The sequence below is a fragment of the Piliocolobus tephrosceles genome, chromosome 16, assembly GCF_002776525.5.
Source record: "Piliocolobus tephrosceles isolate RC106 chromosome 16, ASM277652v3, whole genome shotgun sequence".
In the NCBI taxonomy this organism is placed as follows: domain Eukaryota; kingdom Metazoa; phylum Chordata; class Mammalia; order Primates; family Cercopithecidae; genus Piliocolobus; species Piliocolobus tephrosceles.
The window spans coordinates 47,196,313-47,222,650 of record NC_045449.1 but is presented as its reverse complement, the minus strand read 5'-3'; the positions used below and the strand labels follow the sequence as shown (position 1 = coordinate 47,222,650).

Here is a 26,338-nt window from a genome sequence, read left to right as displayed (position 1 = left end):
CATTGCAGCCTGGGGCCTCCGCCCCCTCCTCCGCCTCTCTTGGGGAGGAGCCCAGGGCCACACCTCCAGACGAGGAAAGGAAGATTTATAAGAATCTTCCCAGGCCAGGTGCGGTGGCTCATGCCTGTAATCCCAACACTCTGGGAGGCTAAGGCAGGCAGATCACCTGAGGTCAGGAGTTCAAGACCAGCCTGACCAACATGGCGAAAGCCCATCTCTACTAAAAGTGGGTGCCTGTCATCCCAACTACTCGGGAGGCAGAGGCAGGAGAATCGCTTGAACCTGGGAGAGGTCGCAGTGAGCCGAGATCATGCCATTGCACTGCAGTCTGGGTGACAGAATGAGACTCTGTCTCAAAAACAACAACAACAAAAATCTTCCCTAGTACAGAGAGTGCCTTGAGGCCAAGGAGAGATCGGGTTCCGGGGCAAGAAGTAGAAACAGCATCAGAATGGGAGCAAGATTCTCCCTTGGGCTGCCAAAGGCTCCCCTGTGCATTGCTCAGTCCAAAAGCCTGGGGTCCCCCTTTCTACTTGGACCTTGGGGAACTCACCATTCCTTCCTCTCCTTCTTTTCTTTTTCTTTTTTTTTTTTAGATGGAGTCTCACTCTGTCACCCAGACTGCAGTGCTGTGGCCGGATCTCAGCTCACTGCAAGCTCCGCCTCCCGGGTTCACGCCATTCTCCTGCCTCAGCCTCCTGAGTAGCTGGGACTACAGGTGCCGCCACCTCGCCCGGCTAGTTTTTTGTAGTTTTTAGTAGAGACGTGTTAGCCAGGATGGTCTCTCCTTCTTTTCATGGAATCACCGCAGGTCAGAGCTGAAGGAACTCTGGGCACTTCTCTACAACCCTCTTATGACAACTCAACAACCCGAGGCCCCTTCCTCCTCCCACCTGGCATCCATCCTCTCAAGCGATCCTCCTGCCTCAGCCTCCCGAGTAGCTGGGACTACAGGCGTGAGCCACTATAGTCCCTACGGTCCTAATCACACAGGGCTGGCTTCCTTCCACTCTTGCTGGTCCTTTCTTCTCTGCTCTATCCCCTTGGACTGTCCTTTCTCTAGGCCTCAGTTTCCCCATGAGGCAAATGGAGAGACAGGGAAGGAGGGTGGCCTCTGATATTCCTCCAGCTGAAACAAAGGAAGACGTCCCCCCTCTGGATAGCTTTCCTCCTCCTTCCATCCCTTTTCGGGAACAAGACAGAGTTCCTCCACCTTGAGCATAAGGGAGACTCTATGGGGAGCCTCTCCCTCCAGCCTTCGGGGACTCTCAGGATCAGGAAAAGCTCTAGATTGCCCAGGCCCCCACCTCTCCCTCCTCCCAAGAGCTCTGAGTCTGGCGCCCACACCCAATTCTTTCCAAGCTCTCACACTTTTGGGGAAATCAAAAAGGAAGAAGCAGCTGTTGATGCAGGAAAACAGAGCCAGACAGAAGTAAGATTGGAGACAGAAACATTCTCGGCCAGAATGAACTCGGCCCCTCCCTAGGTGGACCCCAACTTGGGGCTAAGGCCCCTTGAGTGGTTATCCTCCCACATGGCTCCCACGCGGTCCCGCAGCCCACCACATTCCTCCGGCCACACACCTCCCACCAGCCTCCCCACCCCGAGAGGCCAAGGCAGGTCTGTTTCTGTCCCTCAGGCCTCAGCCTGTGGGTCTCAGTCATCCCCATGTCCCGCCCCACGCTGTCTCTCCTCCCAGGGATTGTCCCGCCCCACGCTGTCTCTCCTCCCAGGGATTCAGGCCGAGCTTTGAAAGGGTCACTGCAAAGAGGACCTGCCTGCCGAGGGCCTAGCCAGACCCAGGGCCAACTCCTCGGCCAGATTCCCGGCGGCTGGGGACAAAGGCCCCACTGTTCCCCGACCCCCGGACGCCCCCAAATGCACTGGGCATAAGAAGTCTTTCTTTCCCCAGTTCCGCTCCTTACGGGCCCGGGCTCCTTGCCACCGGGAGTAGCCCTGGCTCCTCCTCGAGGAGAAGCTGGGGGGTTGGCGGGACAGGGAATTACCAGTTTCCCCACTGCCACCACCATACACCCAAACCCCTTGGGCACCCAGAATGATGAAACCTAGCTGGGTGCGGTGGCTCATGCTTGTAATCCCAGCACTTTGGGAGGCTGAGGCAGGCGGATTACCTGAGGTCAGGAGTTCGAGACCAGCCTGGCCAACATGCTGAAACCTTGTCTCTACAAAAATAGAAACATTAGCCAGGCGTGGTGGCGCACCTGTAATCCCAGCTACTCAGGAGGCTGAAGCACGAGGATGATGATGCAACCCTGGGGCCAACTTTAGGACCAGTGGCCCAGGACCCTCTCTGCTCCTTGGCCACCAAGCCCTTCCTGGGCCTAGAACACAATCCCACCTTTTCCCACCTATCAGAACCATACCCACCCTTGCAGTCCTCCTCCAGGAAGCCTCTCAGGACTACCTATCCTCTGAGGAGCCTCACAGTCCAAACCATAGCAGCCAACTCCTGATGTTCCCAGAGGCTGGGGACATCTCTGCCTGCTCTCCTCAATGCCCCACAGTAGGAAGTAGGATTCACCTGCTCCTCTAATTTCCTATCATATAGTGCTGATGCCAAAGCAGGGCCCTGAAAGTTTCCTGTGCCAAGGCTTTCCTGAATTCTCTCTAGTGCATATCATTCTCCAGCCTGTGCTTGCCTGGACCTCATTGCACCTCCAGTGACGGGGGCCTCATTACCTCCACAGGCAGGTCACTTTCTCTTTAGATTACTCTGACCATAAAGGTCAGTACTTTTTACTGAGCCAAAAGGGCATTGTTCTCATTTCTATCCATTGATTTTTTTAAAATAATAGTTGCTACCAATAATTGAGATGACTAAATCTCAGCCACTTTACCAATATTACCTCATTTAGCCCTCTCCATAATTTTGAGGGATTATTTCAGGGATAAGAAAACCAGCCAGGTGTGGTGGCTCACACCTGTAATCCCTACACTTTAGGAGGCCAAAGTGCAGGGATTGCTTGAGTCCAGGAGTTTGAGACCAGTCTGGGCAACATGGCAAAACCCTGTCTCTATAAAAAATACAAAAATAGAAAAATTAGCTGGGCATGGTGGCATGCACCTGTAGTCTCAACTACTCAGGAGGCTGAGGAGGGAGGCTCTCTTGATCCCAGGAGTTCAAGGCTGTAGTGCACCAAGCTCACACCACCGCACTCCAGCCTGAGCAATAGAACGAGACCCTGCCTCAAAAGAATAAAAGAAAACCGAGGCTAAAACAATGAAGCAACTTGACCAAGGGCACACAGTGAACAAGGAGTACACCTAAAATTTGGACCTCAGCAGGCTGAAGGCAGGCAAAGCCCATACACTCTACCTGAGGATGCTCCTGCCTCCCAACGAACTGAGGGTCATGCCAGCCTCAGGCTTCGTAGCTCCCGTGATTGGCCTGTCTAGATTAAATGGTGGACCATATCTCCCTCGGGGTCCTCTTTTTTCCTAGCCAGCTCCTCTCCAGACTTTTTCAGTAGATGAGGTGTGGCCTGCAGATAGTGACTGACTAGTTCTTTTTTTTTTTTTTTTTTTTTTTGAAACGGAGTCTCACTCTGTTGCCCAGGCTGGAGTGCAGTGGCGTGATTTCAGCTCACTGCAATCTCCATCTCCCGGGTTCACGCCATTCTCCTGCCTCAGCCTCCCAAGTAGCTGGGATCACAGGTGCCCGCCACCACACCTGGCTGATTTTTTGTATTTTTAGTAGAGATGGGGTTTTGCCGTGTCAGCCAGGATGGTCTCGATCTCCTGACCTCGTGATCTGCCCACCTCGGCCTCCCAAAGTGCTGGGATTACAGGCGTGAGCCACCACGCCCAGCCTCTTGACTAGTCTTAATTCAAACCAACAAATGGGGAGCAGAGGGGGTCAGAGGGCAAGAAGTCACCTGCCTAGGTGCACAGGGCTTTGAGGAGGTTTCAGATGTCCCTGGGCCTAAGGTTTAGGAATGGAGGGAGGTGGCCAGAAATCCAACATTCCCTTCTCGCTCCTTTTTGTTTTATCTTGTTTTGTTTTTTGAGACGGGGTCTCATCATGTTGCCCAGGCTGGAGTGCAGTGTTGCAGTCACGGCTCACTACAGACTCGAACCCTCCAGCTCAAGTGATTTTCCCACCTCACTACCTGAGTAGCTGGGACTACATGCTCAGCTATGTTTTTTTTTTTTTTTTTAAGACTACATTTTGCTCTTGTCACTCAGTCTGGAGCGCAATGGCATGATCTTGGCCCACTGCAATCTCCCTCTCCGGGTTCAAGCGATTGTCCTGCCTCAGCTTCCCAAGTAGCTGGGACTACAGGTGTGTGCCACTTCGCCCAGCCAATTTTGTACTTTTAGTAGAGACAGGGTTTCACCATGTTGACCAGGCTGGTCTCAAACTCCTGACCTCAGGTGATCCACCCGCCTTGGCCTCCCAAAGTGCTGGGATTACAGGTGTCAGCCACTGCTCCTGGCCCCAGCTAATTTTTTAAAATTTTCTGTAGGTATTGGGTCTCCCTATGTCGCCCAGGCTGGTCTCAAACTCCTGAGTCCAAGCGATCCTCCTTCCTTGGCCTCCCAAAGTGCTGGGATTACAGGTGTGCGCCTCTGTGCCCGGCACCAACACCCTTTCTGTGAGAGATAGAGAATTGATAGGACAGGCCCTGCCCCATACCAGGCCCTGCCTAACCCTCTAACTTCAAAAGGACAGAATCTTCATCACAAAGTGATGCATTGAGCTGAACATCTCAGGGCCAGAGAGATGAAAAATAAACAGGCCTCTTGATTCCAACCTGTAGATTTTTTCCCACGTGCTCTTTCTTCAGCACCGACCCCTCAGAACTCTGAGGGAACAAGAGAGGGAGGGAGAGCCAAAGAGAAGCTGAAGACTGGGGAAGCCCCCGGTGACCCCTGCCATGCTTCAGTGTGGGCGAGTGGACCTTCCCTTCCTCTCTAGGTTTGGCTCAGGCACTGTTGTGAGAAAACAAGGTGTGATACACCTGCAAGCCACCTTCCCAAGGCCCCAGCACCCCCACTTCCAAAGGGATAGGCTATAGGAGTCTGTGGTTTTTCCATACACACTGTCCCATTAGTCATGAATCAATTCTTTTTTTTTTTTCAATCTTTTTACTTCATGGCCAACGTAATAGCATTATTCGTGAATTCAGTCATTTGGTCTACAAACATTATCTGAGGACTTGCTGTATGCCAGGCTCTGTGGACACCGAGACAAACATGACACCTCTGGGGCCCCTTGGAATGGGGTTAAGAACATGGCCAACTCTTCAGCTCTGCCACTTACTTGCTGGGTGGCCTTTGGAAGCCATGGTATCTCCTTGTGTCAGTTTCTTTTTTTTTTTTTTTTTCTTTTTCTTTCTCTTTTTTTTTTTTTGAGAAGGAGTTTCACTCTTGTCACCCAGGCTGGAGTGCAATGGCGTGATCTCGGCTCACTGCAACCTCTGTTTGCCCGGTTCAGGCAATTCTCCTGTCTCAGCCTCCCAAGTAGCTGGAAGTACAGGCGTGCATCACCATGCCCGGTTAATTTTTTGTGTTTTTAGTAGAGACGGGGTTTCACCATGTTGGCCAGGTTGGTCTTGAACACTTGACCTCAGGTGATCTGCCCACCCAGCCTCCCAAAGTGCTGGGATTACAGGTGTGAGCCACCATACCCAGCCTGTGTCAGTTTCTTAATCTGTCAAGTGGGGTGATGGTAATATACCAACATAGAGGTAAGCACTATGGAAGGAGTTGCTATTATTATTTTTCTTGGCCTCAAATAACTCCTGTCTGGTGGGGCAGATGGATATGAGATGGACCATCACAGTGTCAGGGGTAGAGCTGAGCATGGGGCGCCCTGGGAGGCCACAGGCGGGGCTGTTCCCTGGTTTGCACTTTACAAACATTTATGGAGAACTGCTCTGTGCCAGGCTCTGTGCTGGCCACTAGGGACACAGAGATGAACAGGACACATTGTCCACTCATCCCTGCTCCTCCCTGCCCTCCCCTCTCCCTCTTGGAGCCCAGTCCAAGAACCCTGCACTGAGGGGGGCCACGAAGGACAGAACCAACCACAGAGGGAAAGGCATGGCCTGGGAGCTGGGAGTCAGAAGATGGGTCCTTGTTTGCCAAGGCTGAGGGACCTTGGGCACTCTCCAGTCTGTTTCCCCACTGTAGCATAAGAGAGTTGGACATGATGACCCCTTTGGTCCTCACCCACTCTGACAGGTGGCAAATACACCCCACCCCAAAAGGGCTTTAAAATCTCCCCAAAGTCCAGCCCCAAGGCCATCTCAGCCTGATGTCCCACTGAGGCAGTGGGGGAGGAGACGCCCGCCTGGCACAGACTGGTACTGCCCTGCTGACAAACTGGCACAATTTCACAAGAAACAGGGGGGCCTGGATCTAAAGGCGGGTTGTTTGAAGGGGGTGGGGGGGGTGCTAGGGGAAAGGCAGCACCAGCTCCCACAGGCCCTATTCATGTCTCTCTCCCGAGACGGTGAGAGCAGGATCATTAAAACCGGGCTTTGTCCAAATCCCTGACCAAGCCAATATCTCACCTTTGAACCCCTGCAGCCAACAGAGCAGGGCTTGATGCCCCTTTGGAAGGAAAACACCAGTGAACTGAGCCCTGGCTGACTGCTATAGGCCGGCATGGGGCAGGGTGGGAAAGATTGGAGGAGTAAAGAAATAGAACAGAAGACAAGCAACCAAGCTGTAATCCAGCCAGAAGCTGACCTTGATCTTGGGCTGTGTACAAAATGGACACAGATTTGGGGTGGGAGTGACAGCGGGACACAGCAGGTCCTGAGAAGCCAGATAGTGAGGGAGACAGCAAGACCCTAGAGCCAGACTGCCATGTTCCTACCCTGGCTCCACAGGGCACTGGGGGTGTGATTTGGGCTGTAATATTAGCTATCTGTGCCTCAGTGTCCTCAACTGTAAAATGGGGATAATAATGGTATCTACCTCTTAGTGGTATTGTGAGGATCAAATGAGGTCGTTTTTATAAATCCTGGCCAGGAGTTTTTGCTGTCTGTGTATTAACTATGAGCTACACTGTGAAAGCAGCTCCCCTTCCTTAAAAACACATTTTTTGTTTCCAGGCACCGATGCTCATTTGAATATATTTGCTGGCATATTTGTTATCTCCAATGACCATCTCCAGATTTCTACATTGGAATCCAACTTACAAGAATCCACCTGACCCACTATACTGCTGGAAACTTCCCTGCATGGCTAGCCTGGGATGCTGTGGGTCACAAGCCCCTCCCTAGAAGTTCTCCTGAGTATCTAACTGTAGTCCCTCACATTGTAACTTCTTCCACACTGCTGCTTTGTAGTCTCTCTTTTAACCTTACACATCAAGAAGTCCTTCTAAGTATCCCTGCAATGAAGGATGAAGCAATCCACTACCCACTCCTGCACTGCTCTGCTCAGAACCAGCACCCTCCCTCACTCCCACTCCCATCCATGCCAAGAACGCTGCACTTCTTCCCCATGAGCCCAAGGTCAGCCCGAGGAGAGGGGCACAAGCACAGGGCCTCTTCCCCCGACCCAGTCCTTCTCTGCTTGGGCTAGGATCCACGAAAGCCTGACCTATTGCTGTAGTCAGACACCTTCCTAATAGCTTTACTCCCCAAGCTTCATCTTGTGCCCTGACTGCCTTCAAGTGTCCTGGGTTCTTGCCTGGGCACTGTCACTGTGTAGGCTCAGACCCTCTCTGTGAAATGGGACACCAACACCTACCCTGCCCACTCCCATTCTTCCTGTTTATTATTATTGAGGCCTTTGAATACAGCATTGAATGTAGAGGATTTACTGCTCCCACGGTTCCCAAGAAGAGGTCAGGGCCTCAGGTGCAGGATCTTGGAATTCCCAGCCACCTTGGGGTGGACCCAACCACACTGTGGGCAAGTGGAAGCCACTGGGGCTGGGGACCTTTGGGCTGCCTTTGGAGGTGAAATAACTGGTTATATAATCGAGATTCAAATCGCATGCCAATGAGTACATGGCAGTGAGAGCCATCACTTTGGGGAATGGGGTCTGTTGCCCTGGCAGAGGGGAGAACCACATGGGATCAAAAGCCACTCACCCCCAGCTAGGCTGCAGGGTTGGGGTGGAGACAGAGAGGGGTGTAGGGGATAGAGATGAAGTATGTGTTGGTGGGGGACTGAATCCAAGGGACTCATGCTTAATGACCTCCACCCCCACCCCCCGTCCATCCTGAATTTCAAGTTCATAATTAGGAAACACACTTTGGCTGAAGGGAGTCCGGGAGAGATGCAGATTGAGGGAGAACTGAACACATCCAGCAACCAAGGAACACACCAGTCTCCAAAAGGGTTGCAAGCAGCAGATCCCACCTTCAACACTGCCGGGAAAGCAAGGCAGGAGAGTCCCCAAGTCTTTCAGCCCTGTCTAAAGAGGAACAGGCCTCAGCCCAGGCCTTGACCTCAACCTGGACCTCAGGGAATTTCTTTTCCGAGCTCAGGGAAACTGTTGACCTGACAGTGTTCAACCCTTCAACTTAGGAGCGGGGAGGCCTGCTGGGGTGCTCCTGCAGGGCGGGCAGCCAGGCTCAGAGGTAAGGGAATGACCCTAATGGGGGATGGGGCCGGGAGGCCCCTGCTGGCCCCTCCCCAGACTCAGCAGCTGGCAGATGAAAGAACCCAAGCAGAGCAGCCCAGCGCTGAGTAATGCCCCTGGCACCCCGCGCTTTGACCCACCCACAGCCGATCGGAGAGTGCAGAGGGGAAGGCAGCCGCGCCGCCAGAGCCAGGGGTCCCAGGCCTGTGTCTAGGACTTCCCCAGGACCCAGGAGGGCGGCGGAACCGTGCCTGGCAACCCGTCCCGCAGTCCGACCCGGCAGGGGGCGAGTGTGGCGCGGGGAGGGGGTGTCCGGACGCCTTGGCGGAGGACGTCCCGCTACGGGAACCCCCTCCCCCACTCCCTCTCCCTCCAGCTGTGCCGGGGCCTCGCCAACGGAAAACGAAAACTCGGGCAGAGGAAACGGCGGCAGGCGCCCCGCCTGACAAACCCGGACAAAAGCCGCGGGCCTCCCGCCCCCGCTGCCCAGCCGCTGGGGGCCTGGCACCGCCACCCGGGTCTGTGCCCCCTGTCCTGGCAGCCCCGTGCCCGTCCCGGCCCCTTGCCTACCTTCCTCCTTCCCGCCCCTCTATCCCGGACAGCTCTTGCTCGGGCCCCCTCCCGGGCCTGCCACTAGCTGAAGCTCCCCGCAGCGGTGCCCGCGGTGCCCGCGCCCTACCGTGCGCCCCAGGCTGTGCAGGGCGAGCAGGGTCGCAGCGACCCCGGCCTGACCGCCCGCTCCCCAGCAGCTACCGGCCCCGCCCACTTCCCTGGCCCAGCGCCCTCACCTGTGGGGGCCGGGGCTCCGGGCGGGGCGGGATCCCGACCAGGCAGAAGGCGACTCCATTCATCGGGTGGCAGCGGCGGCTCTGTGGCCAGGGCACTGCTGGGGGCGCCGGCAGGGACCCGGGAGGGGCGGGGCCGGGGGCGGGGCCCGGCGCTGTGTGGCTCCCCCCTGGGTCCGCCCCCTCGCCCCTCCCCCTTCCCACCACCCACCCCGCGCTCCCTTCGGGGTGAGCCGGTGGCCTCGCTCAAGGGCCACAGACCGGCAACTGGGCTGAGACAGGGACGAGGGCTGCCTGAGAGTTGAACGTCAGAGCCCAGTCTGGGGAGAGAGGCGGTCTCCAGGAGACGCTTTCCGGGCCTCTAAGGGACCGGCCCAGATAGAGGGCCATCCAGGCCCAGGAAAGAGGACAAGGGCACCGAACCCAGAACTAGCACAGGGACAGGGAGGGAGGGAGAGGGAAGCAAAGAGAAACAGCCAGCCAGAGATGGTCAGAAACAGAGATCCAGAGACCCAGAAAGAATGAGAAAGACAGAGACAAGATAGAGACAGCGCAGAGAGAGGCAGAGAAGGTAAGAAACAAAGATGAGGAGTCCCAGGATCAGAAAGGGGGGGAGACAGAAAAAGGCTTAGAGGCCTTCTTCCCTTTAGAGACCCCTAGACATTGAGACACAAGGGCAGATTTAGTGCAGGGGGCGGGGAGACGGGGTGCCCCTCAGTGTAGGGTAAGCCCCTCCCAGCCAGAGTCTCAGCCCAGGATCCCAGAGAGGCAGGGGAGTCGAGGATAGAAGAGAGGCTGGCAGGTGCCTCAGCCCTTCTGACCCCCACCCAGCCTGTCCTGGGGCTCAGGTCATGGGGCCAGCCCACAATCCTGCTCTGCAGTGAACAGCAGTGACAGCAGAGGCTCCCAGTCACCAGCACCCCACAGCCACCCTTCCTGGCTCCACTCTGAGCTCAGCCTAAAGAGATGCCCTGGTCCTCAGCCAGCTTCTTTCCTTGTCCCCCAGAAGGACCTCCTCCAGCCCAACCCCTGACAGCCCAGGGAAGGACAGTCCTTCTGTCTTTCTTTCTTTCTTTTTTTTTGAGGCAGGGTCTCACTCTGTCACCCAGGCGTACAGTGGCAAGATCTAGGCTCACTGAAACCTCCACTCCCAGGTTCAAATGATCTTCCTGCCTCAGCCTCCCCGAGTAGCTGGGACTACAGGCCCATGCCACACCGCCAGCTACCTTTTGTATTTTGGTAGAGACAGGGTTTCACCAGGATGGCCAGGCTGGTCTCGAACTCCAGCCTGCCTCAGCCTCCCAAAGTGCTGGGATTATAGGCGTGAGCCACCACACCTGGCCTTGTCCTTCATTTCTAGAAAATAGCTAGAAAATTCTTTCTACTATCTAACTCCCATTCTTCCTGCTTCTTACTTCCTACAGCTTATGCTTACCTCTTTCCCATGCCTTTTGCAGTTGAAGTGGCTTCCGTATTCCTCTCCCCAGATTATGTAGAAAAGAAGGCAGAGGATAAAATAGGACTTGGAGAGAGGAGGCAGTGAAAGCGGGAAGGCCAGCTCTGCCTGCTGGAGTTACCACCTTCCTTGGACAAGGAGATCCCTGAGAGCCAAGCAGCCCCAAACCCCACCCTTTTATCCTTGATCAGGGTTGGGAACTCAGGTCTTAGAGGGGTTGGGGTGCCCCAGACAACGATTAGGCCATCCCTACTCCTGTGAACCTGAGGAATGAGATACTGACTGGATTTTAGATCATATGCTTCATTTGATGTATTTTAAATCCCCTGGTGGTCAAGAGAAAGGGATTCTGTTTCATAATAATGGAGGGGCAGTTAAACGACTCCTCTCCCTTCCTCATCCTTTTTCATCAAGGTCATGTGCAGCCAGAATTAGCCTCCACTTCTGGAAAGTCCTTCCTGCTGTCTAACTGTAATCTGTCATACTGCCTGGATTTTCTTGCTTAACTTTCAACCAGGTGCCTGTTTCTGCCTCTTTCTGTCCTGTAGCTCCAATGGTCCAACGCTTGTTGCCACCTTGGCTCAGAGGTCCTTTCCTCCCAGGATAAAGGGTTCTCTCTGTGAGGGGGAAGGGTTGGCATCTGAAATCAGACTGAACTGAGGCCATGGGGGAGGAGGGAGGGTGGTGGCCCTGGGGTGCCCCTGGCTCACTTTTTCCAGAGCCTGATGCCCTCAGATCCCGCAGGAGGGGGTGAGAGGAAATGAGCTCACACTGACCGGCAGGCCAGGCGAATTCCTCCCTCCACAATGCACTGCAGAGCCTCCCCCACCGGCTCCCACTTCCCAGAAAGTGCGACTCTCTCCCCACCCTGCCGCCCTTCCCACCTCTTCCTGCACCTTGACCTGCACCCCCACCCTGTCCCAGCCCACCCCATCCATCTTCTCTGGCCGCTCTTCCTCCTCACCTTCCTCTCCATTCCGGCTCCCCTTCCTCTCTCCACACTCCGGGTCTCACTTCATGCATCCTGCCATCCGCCCCAGCACCCACCGTATTCCTGTACCTTCTTTTTTGGGGTTTGGAGCCATAGAGCCCAACATGGGGAGAGTCTCCCTCATTGAGGACCCTCCTCATACTCCCCCTCTTTCCAAATTCCTTCCCCAGCCCAATCACCATCCTTCATTCACAAAGGTCTACTACGTGAGGGGGCAGAGGAGACGAGGGGGTGGGGTAGGTTGACCCTGGGAATACAGAGGTGAGGCCTAGATCCTTCCCTTGAGGGGCCTGGGTCTTCTCCAGTTGTGACTCTCTAAAGAACTGCCAGCACAGGAGCACATTCAGCTGGAGAAGCAGAGGAAGCTTCCCCAGGAGGTGCCTTGAGCTTCTTGGGCTTCGTGGATGGGGCAGGGGAGGGTGGGAGTAGGGAAAAAGGCACTCCAGGGAGAGGGATGCTTAGGGTGAACCAGGGAGGCGGGAGAGAGCAGGCTCCGGCATCAGCATGGTGGCTGGGGCCAAGTGGACGGTGCCTGTGGGCAGGAAGCATGGAGGGATGAGGAAGGAAACACAGGCGGGGGTGTGATGGTGGAGGGGCTGCCCAGAGGTGCTTCCATGCTAGCCTGGTTTGGGGCAGGGAGCTGAAGCAGCGATTTTGCCATGGCCACCATGGCACGTAAGGGGAACAGGAATGGAGGGCGGCAGGCAAGGGGATTCTGGGAGAAATGTACCAAGGCAAGGGGCAGGAGCCACAAACAACAGAGGCTCTGGGACTTGGTGAGCAGGAGGAAGGAACTGGAAGAGTCCAGGGCAAGGCCAAAGCTTGGAATATCAGGTTGTCTAGGGTGTTCACAGAGAGAGGGGACAAGCCAGGCACAAAGTCCTTTGTATGTGTGATCCCAGTTAAGCCTCACAAAGGCCTGTGAAGTAGATCTCAATCCTCATTCTATGGATAAGGAAAATGAGGCCCAGAGAACTCAAGTATCTTGCCCAAGGCCACACAGGATTTGAACCCAGGCATTTGGGCTCCAGGGTCCACACACTTAACCAGCAGTCTGTGAGGCTGGTGGAATTGTGACAGGCTGCTTAAACCCTGGGTCCTATCTTCTGGAAGACAGGCTTGAGTTAGAGACTCTGGTAGTCCCTGAGACCAGGGGCGTGGTTCAGATTCTCCAGGGAGAGTGAAGAGTGGGAGGAACTCTGGCCTAGGAGTAGGCAGAGAAGGAGGAGGTAACAAGGACTGGGAGGAAGCAGGCAACCAGAGAAGGTGGCACTGTGCGGGGCAGAGACGGCAGCCTCGGGGCCAGTGGGAGTGGGGGTCAGACTATGCAGGGAGGAGGAGCCCCAGGGAGGAGGGAGTGGAATCTGCCCACTGAGCATTAACAGGAAGGGACAGGCGGGCGGCACAGGTGGGTGTGGACAAGGCAGGTGTCTGTTTGGGTGGGGAAGACGTCAGCAGGCTGTTGGGTTGAGGAGCAGGTGCCAAGGAGAGACAGCTGGAGGGGACGCGAGGAGGGCATGATGAGCGGACTGGAGGAAAAAGTATCTGGAGGCTGGGGCTCCAGAGGAGGAACCTGGGTTTATGATGTCCTCAAAAGAGCACCGAATCAAGAGTCTGAAGACCTGGGTTCAAGTTCGTGCTGCACCCTCCCCGCCCCAGGTTGTTGTATGACTTTTGAGAACAAGTACATTCTCAGAACGTCAGTTTCACCCTCTGTAAGATGAAAACAATAAGGCCTTCTCGGTCTGCCTCTGCTTTGAGGCTCACATTTGACAAAGAATGTGAAAAACTCGGTGAGCTGAAAAGGAAAAACCATAATGTATGGAAGGTGGGTGACTGGGCACGGGCACCTCCACCTGGCCCCAGCTCAGGCCCTTCCACCAAAGGGGAAAGAGCATCCCCTGGTGGAGAAGGACGGCAGGGCAGGGCTAGAGGGGACAGCAGTTCTTGCACTTTTATGGCTTCAGCCCCCAGGTCCTCTACTTGTCCCCTACAGGCAACATCCCCACCCCAGTTTGTATCTCCAAAGGGAGAGGGGCCTCATTTAATCAAGTCAAAAGATATTTATTGGCTAGGCACGGTGGCTCACATCTGTAATCCCAGCACTTTGGCAGGCCGAGGAGGGCAGATCACTTGAGGTCAAGAGTTCAAGACCAGCCTGGCCAACATGGTGAAACCCCATCTCTACTAAAAATACAAAAACCTAGTTGGGTGTGGTGGTGTGTGCCTGTAATCCCAGCTACTCAGGAGGCTGAGGCAGGAGAATCGCTTGAACTGGGGAGATGGAGGTTACAGTGAGCTGAGATCATGCCACTGCACTCCAGCCTGGGCAATAGAGCGAGACTCTGTTTCAAAAAAAACAAAAAGCAAAAACAAAAAATTAGCTGGGCATGGTGGCACATGCCTGTAGTCTCAGCTACTTGGGAGGCTGAAGCAGGAGAATCACTTGAACCCAGGAGGCAGAGGCTGCAGTGAGCCGGGATCGTGCCGCTGCACTCCAGCCTGGGTGACAGAGCAGGATATCCTCTCAAAAAAAAAAAAAAAAAAAAAAATTATCGAGCACCTAGTCCACGCAAACTGCTGTGTTGGGTGGTGGGGAGGGAACCGTCCCCATATTCCACGGAGGGCAACAAACACAGCAAAGGGTGCCTGGTATGGTGCTGAGATGGTGGTACAAGCACAATGTTGAGCAAAACAAGAAGGAGCCTCCACTGACTGGGGGGGGAAGAAGGGGTCTTGGGAGGCAGGCAGGGTTTGTCCTAGACCTCAAAGCCCTTACTAGCAAATGTCAGAGAAAGGAGGGAGCGGGTGGGGCGCAGGCGCTGGCCACAGCCCCAGACATCCCATAGAATGAACCTCATTGAGCATCTTTAATGATGGAGGGTAGGGCAATGGTCCACTCAAGATGATGCCAGTTCCCACTCATCCGTGGTGTCAGGTCCCCCGGGAATCCTGTGAGAAGAATCCCACCTGAACACCCCTTAGGGAGGGAGGCTGAAGACTCATGGCCAGGCTGGGGCCAAAGAGCTCTGGTAATCTCCCAAGCAGCTGGGGCCTACGCAGGAAACCTCTGGACAGCTGGCTACGGTGGGAGCAAGAGGCTGCGGTTTCTCTGGGCTGGCAGCAGGGTAAGCAATCCACGCCCAGCGGGGCCCCATGTCAGGGCAGGAGGTGGCTGACAGAAAATCCACCCCTGCCACTCTGAACTGGCCATCTTTAGGGAAACCAGGTTTGGGAAACCCAGCCCAGCAGGCTGTTCACTGTGTGACACCCCATCAGGGAAGGCCAGTGGCATGGACCATGTGTATACGTGAGTGTGCGCAAGGCTCAAAGATGCCTTACGAAAACCATGCTGTTGCTCAGCAGGGGCTTGCAAACACCAAGACAGAGAGGAAAGGAATTAAAATACGTTGAGCACCCACTATGTGCCAAGCTCTTTATAAACATTATTTCATGTAGTCCGCATGACAACACTAAGGTGGGGATTATCAGCCCCGCTATGTAAATGAGGAAACAGGCCCAGAGAGGTTAAGTAGCTTGTCCAAGATCCCCCAGCTGGGATTCAGGATTCCAGCCGAAGTCTGATGTTGCTCTTTCTATCGAATGATCCCTCTGGGAAGGGTCAGGCCAAGGAGTTCATTCCAGCTCAGGATGCTAAATTCTGCGGTTCTACATAGGGCTTTTCAACTCTTCCTGCTTCTGTTCCAGGCTCCCAGCCCCTGCCTAGCCCCACCTGCCCCTACACATCACTACACATGGGACCCACCCTCCTCCCTATCTCCATTTTGCCCTTCTGGAAGGGAGGAAGGAAAGGAGCAAAGAGGAAAGAAGGGGAACATAGAGGAAGGGAAGAGAGAGGAAGCGAAGGGGAAGGGATTAGAGAGGAGGCTCCCACCTCCCCGCCGAAGCTCTGGAAATCCCCCTGCAGCTGCTCCCCTCTCCTCTGTCTGGCCCTGAGCCAGCCCTGGGCGGGAGTGTTGGGAGTCAGATGAGGAGAAAAGAGGGGCGGGACTGACCACAGAGAGGCAAGCCCCTCAGTCCTGGCACTCACCCCACCCAGCAGTTCCAGCCCCCATGAGAGATTCCAGGCATGCTCCCCTTTAAGGAAGCCCTCCATGCCAAAATCCACACATACCAAACAGACACATCGGCGGCTCACACACTATAAAAGGATTCTTTGCTTTACAAGAGGGCTCAGCACATGGGAAACTTAAAATAGGAGCTTCCCCTGGTGCAATGAAAGAAGCTCTGATTTCAGACGCACTCCACACACACCATGCTTCCGGTGCATCCAGAAAGCTGGGCGTTAACCACATCAGCCTAGGCACCTCGGAGAGTGTGCCGATCATCATAGTCCATGTCTGTGGGGAGAGACCTCACAGTCCAGGGGACACGCTGAGCTGCTGTGCTTGGCAGAGGTATCCTAGGACATCTAGAAAGGACCAAGAAGCCACCACTTGGCATAGCTGGCAGATTTCACAGCAGCCCAGAGAGGATGAATGTCTAAGGCTTCCCAATGATTCTGTAATGGAGCCAAGGGCAGAAGCCCAATGTCCTGACTCCCCTTGATGCTTCTCCTCCCAGGGGAGGCGACAGGGGAGCAGGCTCTGGTCTGTCCTCTGGGAAAGGGGAAGTGGCTAATTCCCAGAACAGTTCCAGAGGGCTGATGAAGGCCAATGATGGGCAGATGGGCTATTTGGAGGAACAACTCAGGCTGAGCTGCAGGCCTGGTGAGATGCATTTAGGATTCTCTAGACAGGAAGTAGTAGTGGCCCCTAGCCCTGCCCCTCCTTTTTAAAAAAATCCAGGTGAAATTCACATAACGTAAAATTAGCCATTTTACAATGAGCAATTCAGTGGCATTTACTACTCTTCCCTCCCTCCCCGCCCTACCACTATTTTTGTGTTCAGTCAGTAATGACAATAGCAGCCAGGCCTGGTGCTCTGGGGAGCTGCCATTGGCCATTTAAATTAATGCCCAAGATGCCAAACAGGCCTGGAAACTGGACCAGCCACAGCCCCGCCCCAGACTCACGCCCAGCCCAGGGAGGATGCCCAGAGCACTTTATGCCTCTCACTGCCCCTCTCCAGCCCCCCGAAAACTTAGGGTCACCCCTTCCACAGACTCTATCACCCCCTGACTCCTCACCCTCCACTCCTTCTCACCCCTCTCCTCACCACCATCACAGGCCACCCACGAGTCCTCTGCCAGAGTGACAGGGGGCCTGTGCTCAGCCTGGAGGGGAGGGTCTCAGAGCCAGGGCCCCCAGCCACTGCTTTAGGCAGAACAGCCCCAAAAAGCCTGGGCCAGGAAAAGAGGGGAGTTAGGGCAGCTGAGCACTGAAAGGCATACCCCAGACAGAAAACCCATCCCACCTCTCCAGACCCCACCCGAGACCTCACCCCAAGTGGGGGTTGGGAAGGGAGTAAGGCAACCCCTGGAGCAGCCCCCTCACTCTGCCCCCCATCAGGCTGCTGGCCTGTCTTAGATCAGGGGGCTGCAAGTCAGGATAGAGCCCCTTGCTCACCAAAGGGGACTGGCCCGGCTTGTCTGGGATTTGCTGAGCTCCGTGAGGGAATGAGAACTGACCAGAGCGGGTCTTCATCCCCGCCCGCTGAGCCCAGCCCACGCTCAGTATAGTCTGATGGAGCCTGTGTGAAAGGAAGGCATCACCCACCTCCTAAAACCTGGCTGGGGCTGCAACTCTGCCTTTGGGGTGCATTTGGAGAAAACCTACTAGCCCACCCCATCTTTTCACTGACATGAAATGGTGGCAGCAGCTGCTGCAGCTGCTGTGACTGGGAAAGGCGGGGAGCTAGGATGGAGGAAACCCCTTGATGTGTAGGGGGAGGGGACTAGTGTATCTTGAGGTCCCACCAGGAGGGACTGGGGGTCAACCAACCAGTAGTCATATGGCACAGAGCCCACCCACTCCTTCATTCTGCAGAACCTGTAGCCTTCTTGGGCCTGGGTTCGGGGAGCAGGGGCTGTACCCTTATTAAGTGGGGATGGGGGTTTCTCAGTGTGGGTGATCTCTTTCTGGAAAGGGGGTGGGGAGAGAGGTGTCCTCTGCACACGCCTCCCTGGGTGTCAGTGATAGGGGAGTACTCGTGTGTGTGTGTGTGTGTGTGTGTGTGTGAGCTCTGTGTCACATCAGTCCCATCCCTCCCCCAGAACCCCCTCCCCGACCGGAGCTCCATTGCCCCAACCCCTCCCTCGGTGGCGGCCTCTGGCGCTCGACGCGCCCACCTCGCCGAGTCACAACGCCCGCAGCCCTCCCTCCGCTCTCGGCAGCGCACCCACGCCCAGCGCCCGCTCACCTGCTCCATGCTGGGCCCTGCTATGCCGTCCTCGCCGCGCCAGCCCCGAGGGGCGCAGGCGGAGGCGGCCCCTCCATGCGCCCTGTCCGGGCAGCTGCACCCGGCGACCGCCAAGCGCAAGGAGCGCCTGGTGTCAGCGCCCGAGCCCCCTCCCCGCCCCGCCCCCCGGCCCCGCCCCTCAGCCCGCCCCCTCCCCTCCTCACCCCGCCCGGCCCGTGGCAGCACCGCGCACCGGCAAGCACACGCGCTCACACGCAACTGCACAATCGCACGCACGCACACACTCGAACACACACACAACGCGCACCCGACCCGCGCACATCCCGGGCTCGCCCGCTCCTGCACCCCCTGTTCTGCCAGTCCTGGGGGCGCTGCTAGGGGAGAGGAGACCCTTGCAAGGGAAGCCCCTTTCCTCATTCCTGAGGCTCATCGGAGTCAGAAGGACCCCACCCTCCTGCTACAGGGGCCAGAGAGGGGCTTGCCTGCGGTCTCACCGCACCTTGGCAACACAGTTGATCCCATGGCCCAGACCAACTGCCTCCCAGGCTGACGACCCGCTGCAGGGGGTGACTGACAGCAGGCCAGAGACACCCAGAGCACTAGGATGCAGGGAGACTGTGCCACCCCCACCTCGAGATCGCTGTGGGAACAGGGAGCTGTTGCCAACGCCCAGCCTACAGTTGAAGGTGTTCTGAGGCCCTTGGCTGAGTGTGGGAAAAAGAGATGGGGATTCCTGTTGCCCACCCAGTGAGCCATGTTCCTGGCACTTGCCAAGCAGGAGGAGGGGGTTGATCTGTTTATCCACTCCCAGAGAAGGGGGATCTGAACCCCAGATATTACTCGAGAACCTAATGTGTGGGCAGTGGGGCCACCCGCTCTGGTGAAGACCAAGGAGATGGCAAAAAGACACCTTCGCCCTCTGACACCCTCCATCAGGGGTGGCTCCTGACCACCCACTCCCTCTGTTCTGCCTCTGACAAGGCAGGGCAAACTGAGAGGGGCATCACATAAATGGCCACGTGAGAGGTAGACATGCTGCCTTGGGCAGGGATATGCAGTCCCCAGTGGACGGGGGTGGAAATTAACCTGTCCTGAGGTGGGCAGTGGGGTGGAGGCATTTGGTATACAGGGACTGGCTGCCCACACCCCCTGGGCCAATGCCCAGGCTGGCATGAAGGTGGCTTCACCACTTCTCACTGAGCCCTGGCCTCTTTGTTAGGCACCAGAGGATGAGGGAGAGGGGGCGGAAGCTGAGATGGGGAGAGTTAAGATCCTCAGTGGCTCAGACAAAGGGGGCTTTATAGGCTGGGTGTGGGGGGCATGTTGGGGGCAGGGAGACAGGAATGTGGGCCAGGGAGGCCCTGAGCTCCGGGCAGCCCATTTTGGGGTTGAAGTTGGACTCCCCCAGCCTCCCATGCTTTGGCCCTGCAAGGTATTTGCTGCTTTGCTCCTGGGACTATAGCCAGGAGTACCCAGAGCCCTCATCCCTGGCCGCCCCTGATGGGGATCTGGTGGGCACTGCCCACACACTCCCAGTTTTCCCCGACCAGCTGACTGCCGCCTCTTTTGGCTCCCCACCAATGCCCTCTCAGCGGCCTTGTGGCTCCTGTCTGCTACTCGAGGACCCTGCTGGCTGCCTGGGGAGGAAGGGACAGACTTGGGTGGGGTCACAAGGCTTTGAGGTCAATGGGGCCCTTTGTCCGTTCAGATGGAGCCTGTCTTGAGCTAAAGAGACTGGAGACAGAGAAGAGTGTCAGCCAGAAAGCCTGCCCCTCGCCCTGAGCCGCGCTCTCCCAGGCTGTGGTGCAGCAGGGCCCTGGCTGTGGAAGCCAGGCTCCATTCTCTCCAGTTGGTTTCCCTCAGGTTCTCTTTCAGTGCTAAGGAAGTGAAAACAAGGAGAAGGTGGTGGCGGTGGCAGCCACCCGTGCCGGGCCTCTGAAACAGCTGTTGCTTGGCCAGGCCTAGGGTCTGGTGTTGGGCTCAGAGATGCTAATCTGGCCCTCAGGAGTAAACTCCTACTAGCCAAAGTCATGGTGGCTAGATTGCTAAACCCAATGCTATCTTATCAACACATCCTGAACACTGCCGGAAGCTTCACAAGTAGAGCCCCTGAATAGGGATGGGATAGTACCACCCACAGTCTCTGTGCCAGTCTACAGGGTCCACAAGGGCAGTCCCCCAGTCCTCCCTCCTCCCTGGCAGACTAGATCCCCTAGTGCTTCTCTTCTTCTACACCCCACAGGGACCAGAACCTTCAGCAACAATGTTGCCTCAGAGGTACAGCAGTGTGGAGAGGGGCAGGGCTCATTTGATGTGAGACCAGGCTGGAGTGCAGTGGTGCAATCAACACTCACTGCTGCCTCAACCTCCCAGGCTCAAATAATCGTCCCACCTCAACCTCCCGAATAGCAGGGACTACAAGTGCATCCCACCATGGCTGGTTTATTTTTTATTTTTTTAGAGACAGGGTCTCAGTGTGTAGCCCAGACTTCCATGGATATTTATTTATTCTGTTTGATAAAATTAAAATAAGATACTTATCTCTTGATGAGTGTCTTGGCCAAAAACAATCTTTTAGGGGTTTAAAAAAAATGTTCCGGGCGGGTCAGCATCAAATTTTCCAACCATCTCTTCCAGAGGCTTCAAGAGGGAGGCAGACCAGGATTCACCTCCCAGACCTGCCATTTAATATTCGTGTAGTCTTGGGCAAGTGTTCTGACCTCTCTGTGCTGCAGCTCCCTCATCTGTAAACCAGACATGCTAACAGCACCTCCTCACATTGCTGTTGAAAGATGACATGAGAATGTGAGTCTAAAATGCTTGGTCTACTGGTGGGCACAGAAGTGATCAATAAAAATTAAGCACTGGCCAGCTGCAGTGGCTCACGCCTGTAATTCCAGCACCTTGGGAGGCCGAGGCGAGCAGATGACCTGAGGCCAGGAGTTCAAGACCATCCTGGCCAACATGGTAAAACCCCATTTCCACCAAAATTATAAAAAATTAGCCAGGCATGGTGGCGCATGCCTATGATCCCAGCTACTAGGGAGGCTGAGGCAAGAGAAGTTCTTGAACCTGGGAGGTGGAGGTTGCAGTGAGCCAAGATTGTGCCACTGCAGTCCAGCCTGGGTGACAGAGTGAGACTCCATCTCAAAAAAAAAAAAAAGTTCCTTCTACAAAGGATTGAATTAATTCATTTTATGTTGATTATTATTAGCTTTAGCTCAGCAGGTGATGATTTCTGACTTTGTCCCCAAATTCTAGGAGGCCATACCGTGGCTACAACCAGGTGTTCCCTTTGCGGGTGGCACCTGCTTTCAGCCAGCTGGGAGTTAGAGATGAAGAATGGCAGTTTCCAGCCTGCTGCTTATCCCTGCCCCCCAACCTGCTTCCTTCTACCTCCGTAGCCTCCAGGGCTCCCTGGGGAACAGGGAGAAGGTGGAAAGAGAGCTAAGAGCCACGGGTAAGGCAGACAACTCCCGGGGTGCCATGAACCTAGGAAGGGAGGAAGGAGGGGGATTACCCAGGAGGGAGTGGAAGGAGATGAGAGGGAAGGCGGGACGGCGGGTGGCAGGCCCCACTCCTGCACCTGCTGCTCTGAGAACAAAGCCAAGAATGATGCAATCCTGGCTTGGTGCAGCTGAGGCTGCAGGGCCCCGAGAGAGAAGTGGGTGTCAGGGGCGGGGAGGGCAGTGGGCAGCAGGGCAGGACGCCTGACCTTGATTCACAGCCAAGCCAACGTGTGGCCCCTTCATGAGGCCCCTCAGCCTCCTCCTGAAGCTGCTCACCCAAGGCCAGACCCCTCCCCAGTAGTCATAGCTACCTAACAGGCAGGAGACGGGCATGATGCAACCAGGCCATCACTCCAGGCAGCCTCCTCGGAGGGAGGGGCATGACAAGAGGCCCAGACGATGGTGTCTCGGAGGCCCTATCCGGCCCTCAGGCCTCAGGCGGCCGGTCTCTGTCAGCACCCTCTCCATGCTGGAGACAAAAAGGCAAAGTCCTCCAAGAAGGTGAGATGGGAAGGTTCAGGAGAGCCCTAACCTGGAGACTGCACAATATAGTGCCTATTTATAGAATTAACTAGAACCCGCAGCAGACACGGACATGGTCCTGGGCTCCAGTATCTCCCATCAGCGGCCATCAAGCCAGCGGGGGCGGGGTGCATAGGCGTGGCATCCCCCATCCCCAGGTGTCCGCCTTGGCCCCCCAACTCTGCCCCGGAGCCAGAAGAACAAAGGCTTCTCGCTCTCCCTCCACCTGGAAGAGGGGGTTGTGTCCCACACACCAGGGCCAGGTGAAGGGTGCCTCATGAGCCAGGGTCCCTGAGAGGGCAGGGCGTTGAATGGGTTAACAGAAGGGGACTGGAGACACCTTGTTTAGGAATATTTAAATCCGGCCTCACCCCAGCACCACCGAGGGGACCTGAGGGAACAGCAGAGTGGCTTAGCCCGGAGGAGCCACTAGGTGGCAGGAGAAGCCCAATCACTCACCCAGCTCCGCCCGCGGCCACCAGCAGCCTGGGAGCCATTCCCCACCTGGAAGCTCCCGCCTCTCTTTTTCCCTACAGCCCACCCCTCTGCAGCCTCGGGTCAGGGGAGCTTTTCATTATTCCTCTGCCTTTGGCGAAAAGAATCTCAATCCTACTTTTCAAAATACTTCAAATAGGGCCGGGCGAAGTGGCTCACGCCTGTAATCCCAGCACTTTGGGAGGCCGAGGTGGGAGGATGGCTTGAGCCCAGAAGTTGGAAGTTGTAGTCGCTTCTGCACTCCAGCCTGGGTGACAGAGCAAGACTCTTTCCCTCTCCCAGCAAAAATAAAACCTCACTAATAATAATGATCATGGGGCCAGGAACAGTGGCTCATGCCTGTAATCCCAACACTTTGGGAGGCTGAAGTGGGTGTATCACCTGAGGTCAGGAGTTCAAGACCAGCCTGGCCAACATGGTGAAACCCAGTCTCTACTAAAAATACAAAAATTAGCCAGGCATGGTGGCAGATGCCTATAATCCCAGCTACTCAGGAGACTGAGGCAGGAGAATTGCTTGAACCCAGGAGGCAGAGGTTGCAGTGAGCTGAGATCTTGCCACTGCACTCCAGCCTGGGTGACAGAGAGACACTCCATCTCAAAAAAATAATAATCATAATCATAATCAGTGCCCAGAGATAGAGAGAGAAATGACACGTTTTGAGGCAGAGTCTCACTCTGTCGCCCAGGCTGGAGTGCAGTGGCACCATCACCACTCACTGTAGCCTGGAGCTCCCAGGCTCAAGCGATCCTCTCACCGTAGCCTCCTGAGTAGCTGAAACTATAGGTGCATGCCACCATGCCCAGTTATTTATTTATTTATTTATTTTTATGGAGATAGGGTCTTGCTATGTTGCGCAGGCTTTTGTGGATGTTTATTGAGTGCTCAAGATGTACCAGGCATTTTACACACATGTCTCATTTACTTACACATGAGGTAGGAGATAAAACTCAGGAGGAAACAGACTGAAAAAGCATAAATAAATTGTCCAAGATCACACAACCAGCAGGTAGTAGAGCCGAGACTCAAACTCAGGTCAGCAAATCCTGGGCTAGGCCCTCCCCAGGAGTCTTAAGAAGCAGGCAGGGGCATGGGAGGAGGCGAAGGGCCCATAGATGCCCCTGAGATGTCTCATCTGCTATCCTCATCACCCCCCTCTCCCCCACAACCCCTTGAGATTCTAGGAGGGTGTCTTCGTCTTGGGAGTGAGATGTGAAAAGGTTGTCTAAGCGATTCCAGCTCACAAAGCCTCTGCCTTGGCTGAGAACCACAGCACCATCCCCAAAGCCTCTCCTCCAGACTCCACAATGCATTCTGCGGTCTCCCTCACCGGCATTGCTGAAAACAATTCCCACATAAACTCCCATTCCAATATGGGAGCTCCCCGATCCAGGCCCAAAGGTGATTCCAGCCCAGAAGACTTTCCCCACTGCCACCTCCCTCCTGGCCTGGCTCTGCCTCTGACCTGCTCCATGTTTTTTAGTAAACATTCACAGGGATATATATCCCTACATGTGCTGGGCTGGGGGGTGGGGGTCATCCCAGAAGATGAGCAAGACACAGAGCCCACTCTCCACATGCAGTCAGCGTTTAACATGTCCAGAGCCATATGGGATCCCAGTCAAAGAAGCATCTGCCCTGTGTTCAGACGGGTTTTAGTTTGCTTTGAGACAGAGTCGCTCTGTTACCCAGGCTGGAGTGCAGTGGCGCAATCACAGCTCACTGCAGCCTTGATCACCTGGGCCCAATCGATCCTCTTGCCTCAGTCTCTTAAATTGGTTGGGCTTAAATTGGTTGGGACTACAGGCACACGTTACCATGCCCAGCTAATTTTTTTTTTTTTTTTTAATAGAGATGGAGTCTTGCCATATTGCCTAGCCTGGTCTTGAGCTTCTGGGCTCAAGCAATGCTCCTGACTCTTTTTTTTTTTTTTTTTTTGCGCCCCAGCCTCCCTCTGTCACCCAGGCTGGAGTACAGTGGCACGATCTTGGCTCGCTGCAACCTCCGCCTCCCAGATTCAATTGATTCTCCTGCCTCAGCCTCCCGATTAGCTGGCATTACAGGTGCCCACCACCACGTCTGGCTAATTTTTGTATTTTGAGTAGAGATGGGGTTTCACCATGTTGGCCAGGCTGGTCTCAAACTCCTGACCTCAGGTGATCCACCTACCTCTGCCTCCTGAAGTGTGGGATTACAGGCATGAGCCCCCATGCCTTCCCCATACTCCTGACTCTTAAAGTGCCGGGATTATAGGCGTGGGCTACCGCGCCAGGCCCACATCTCAGGTTTTTCAATACCAGGGCATGGGGGAGAAGAGGCACCAAGAGATGACACCCACTGCATAGTGAAACATCTTGACTTTATCAGTCTCACACACAGGACAGCTGTTGCCAAAGAACTTCCTACCTGTTTCCAAACCTTCTCAATGTCCCCCACGCTCAGCCATTACCATTCCCTCTTACTTTTCTCTCCGAGTATAAACCTAGCTAGCCTCTCCCATTCTCCCATCATCCCTGGATCTGCAGAATAAGGGCCCAGAAATAAAATCAAATTTCTCAGCAGTGCAGGCACCAGGAAGCCAGGCCTTGACACCCACCCCCAACTCTGACCCTGATGAGATGAGAAACCTGGGATGTAAGCCTAGGATGTGAGAAGGTAGTCTGGGTTGAGCTCTCTTTAAATGCAGGGTTTCTGTTAAGTGATAACTCAGCAGGTGGCTCATTGCAATCTTTGGCCACTGGACCAAGCTGGCTAACCCTAGATCGGTAGCGTCTTCCATCCAAGAGCAGCAACAACTCTATCATCCTGTATGACGCCAGGAGGAAGCAGTCTACATCCCACCTCTGGAACACCTTGGGTTACCGCTGTATCACTTCTTTCTTTCTCTTTCTTTTTTCTCCCTCCCTCCCTCCCTCCCTCGCTTGCTTCCTTCCTTCCTTCCTCCCTCCCTCCCTCTCTCTTTACTTTTCTTTTTTTTTTTGGACGGAGTCTCACTCTGTCACCCAGGCTGGAGTGCAATGGCGCGATCTCAGCTCACTGCAACTTCCACCTCCCGGGTTCAAGCGATTCTCCTGCCTCACCCTCCACACACAGGCATGTGCCACGACACCTATCTAATTTTTTGTATTTTTTAGTAAAGACGGGTTTTCACCATGTTGACCAGGTTGGTCTCAAACTCCTGACCTCAGGTGATCGACCCGCCTCGGCCTCCCAAAGTGCTGGGATTACAGGCGTGAGCCACTGCGCCCACCTTGTATCACATCTTTCACACTCCTACTCCAACCATGAAAATTTCAGTCTCTTGAGAAAGTTTTGCAGAAGACTGACATTTGGGGCCGGGCACTGTAGCTCATGCCTATAATCACAACACTTTGAGAGGCCAAGGCAGGTGGATCACTTGAAGCCAGGAGTTAGAGACCAGCCTGGCCAACATGACAAAACCCAGTCTCTACTAAAAAATACAAAAATCAGCTGAGTGTGGTGACACATGACACATGCCTGTAATCCCAGCTACTTTGGAGGCTGAGGCATGAGAATCACTTGAACCTGGGAGACAAAGGTTATAGTAAACCGAGATCGCACCACTGCACTCCAGCCTGGGTGATAAAGTAAAACTCCATTTCAAAAAACAAACAAACAAAACAAAACAAAAACAAGAAGAAAAAAACTGGCATTTGGTGACTAAAAATCC

The 26,338-nt window shown here is 55.0% G+C and overlaps 1 protein-coding gene across 1 annotated transcript in view; it reads right to left on the bottom strand.

Moving 5' to 3' along the window:
* Window positions 1-9,434, bottom strand: part of ARHGAP23 (Rho GTPase activating protein 23) — an 85,627-nt gene extending 76,193 nt beyond the window's left edge. The window contains exon 1 of the mRNA XM_023204309.2: window positions 9,357-9,434. Coding sequence (XP_023060077.1) covers window positions 9,357-9,419 — 63 coding nt within the window. The 5' untranslated portion in view covers window positions 9,420-9,434. The remainder of the gene's footprint in view (window positions 1-9,356) is intronic.
* Between the last annotated feature and the right edge of the window lie 16,904 nt (window positions 9,435-26,338).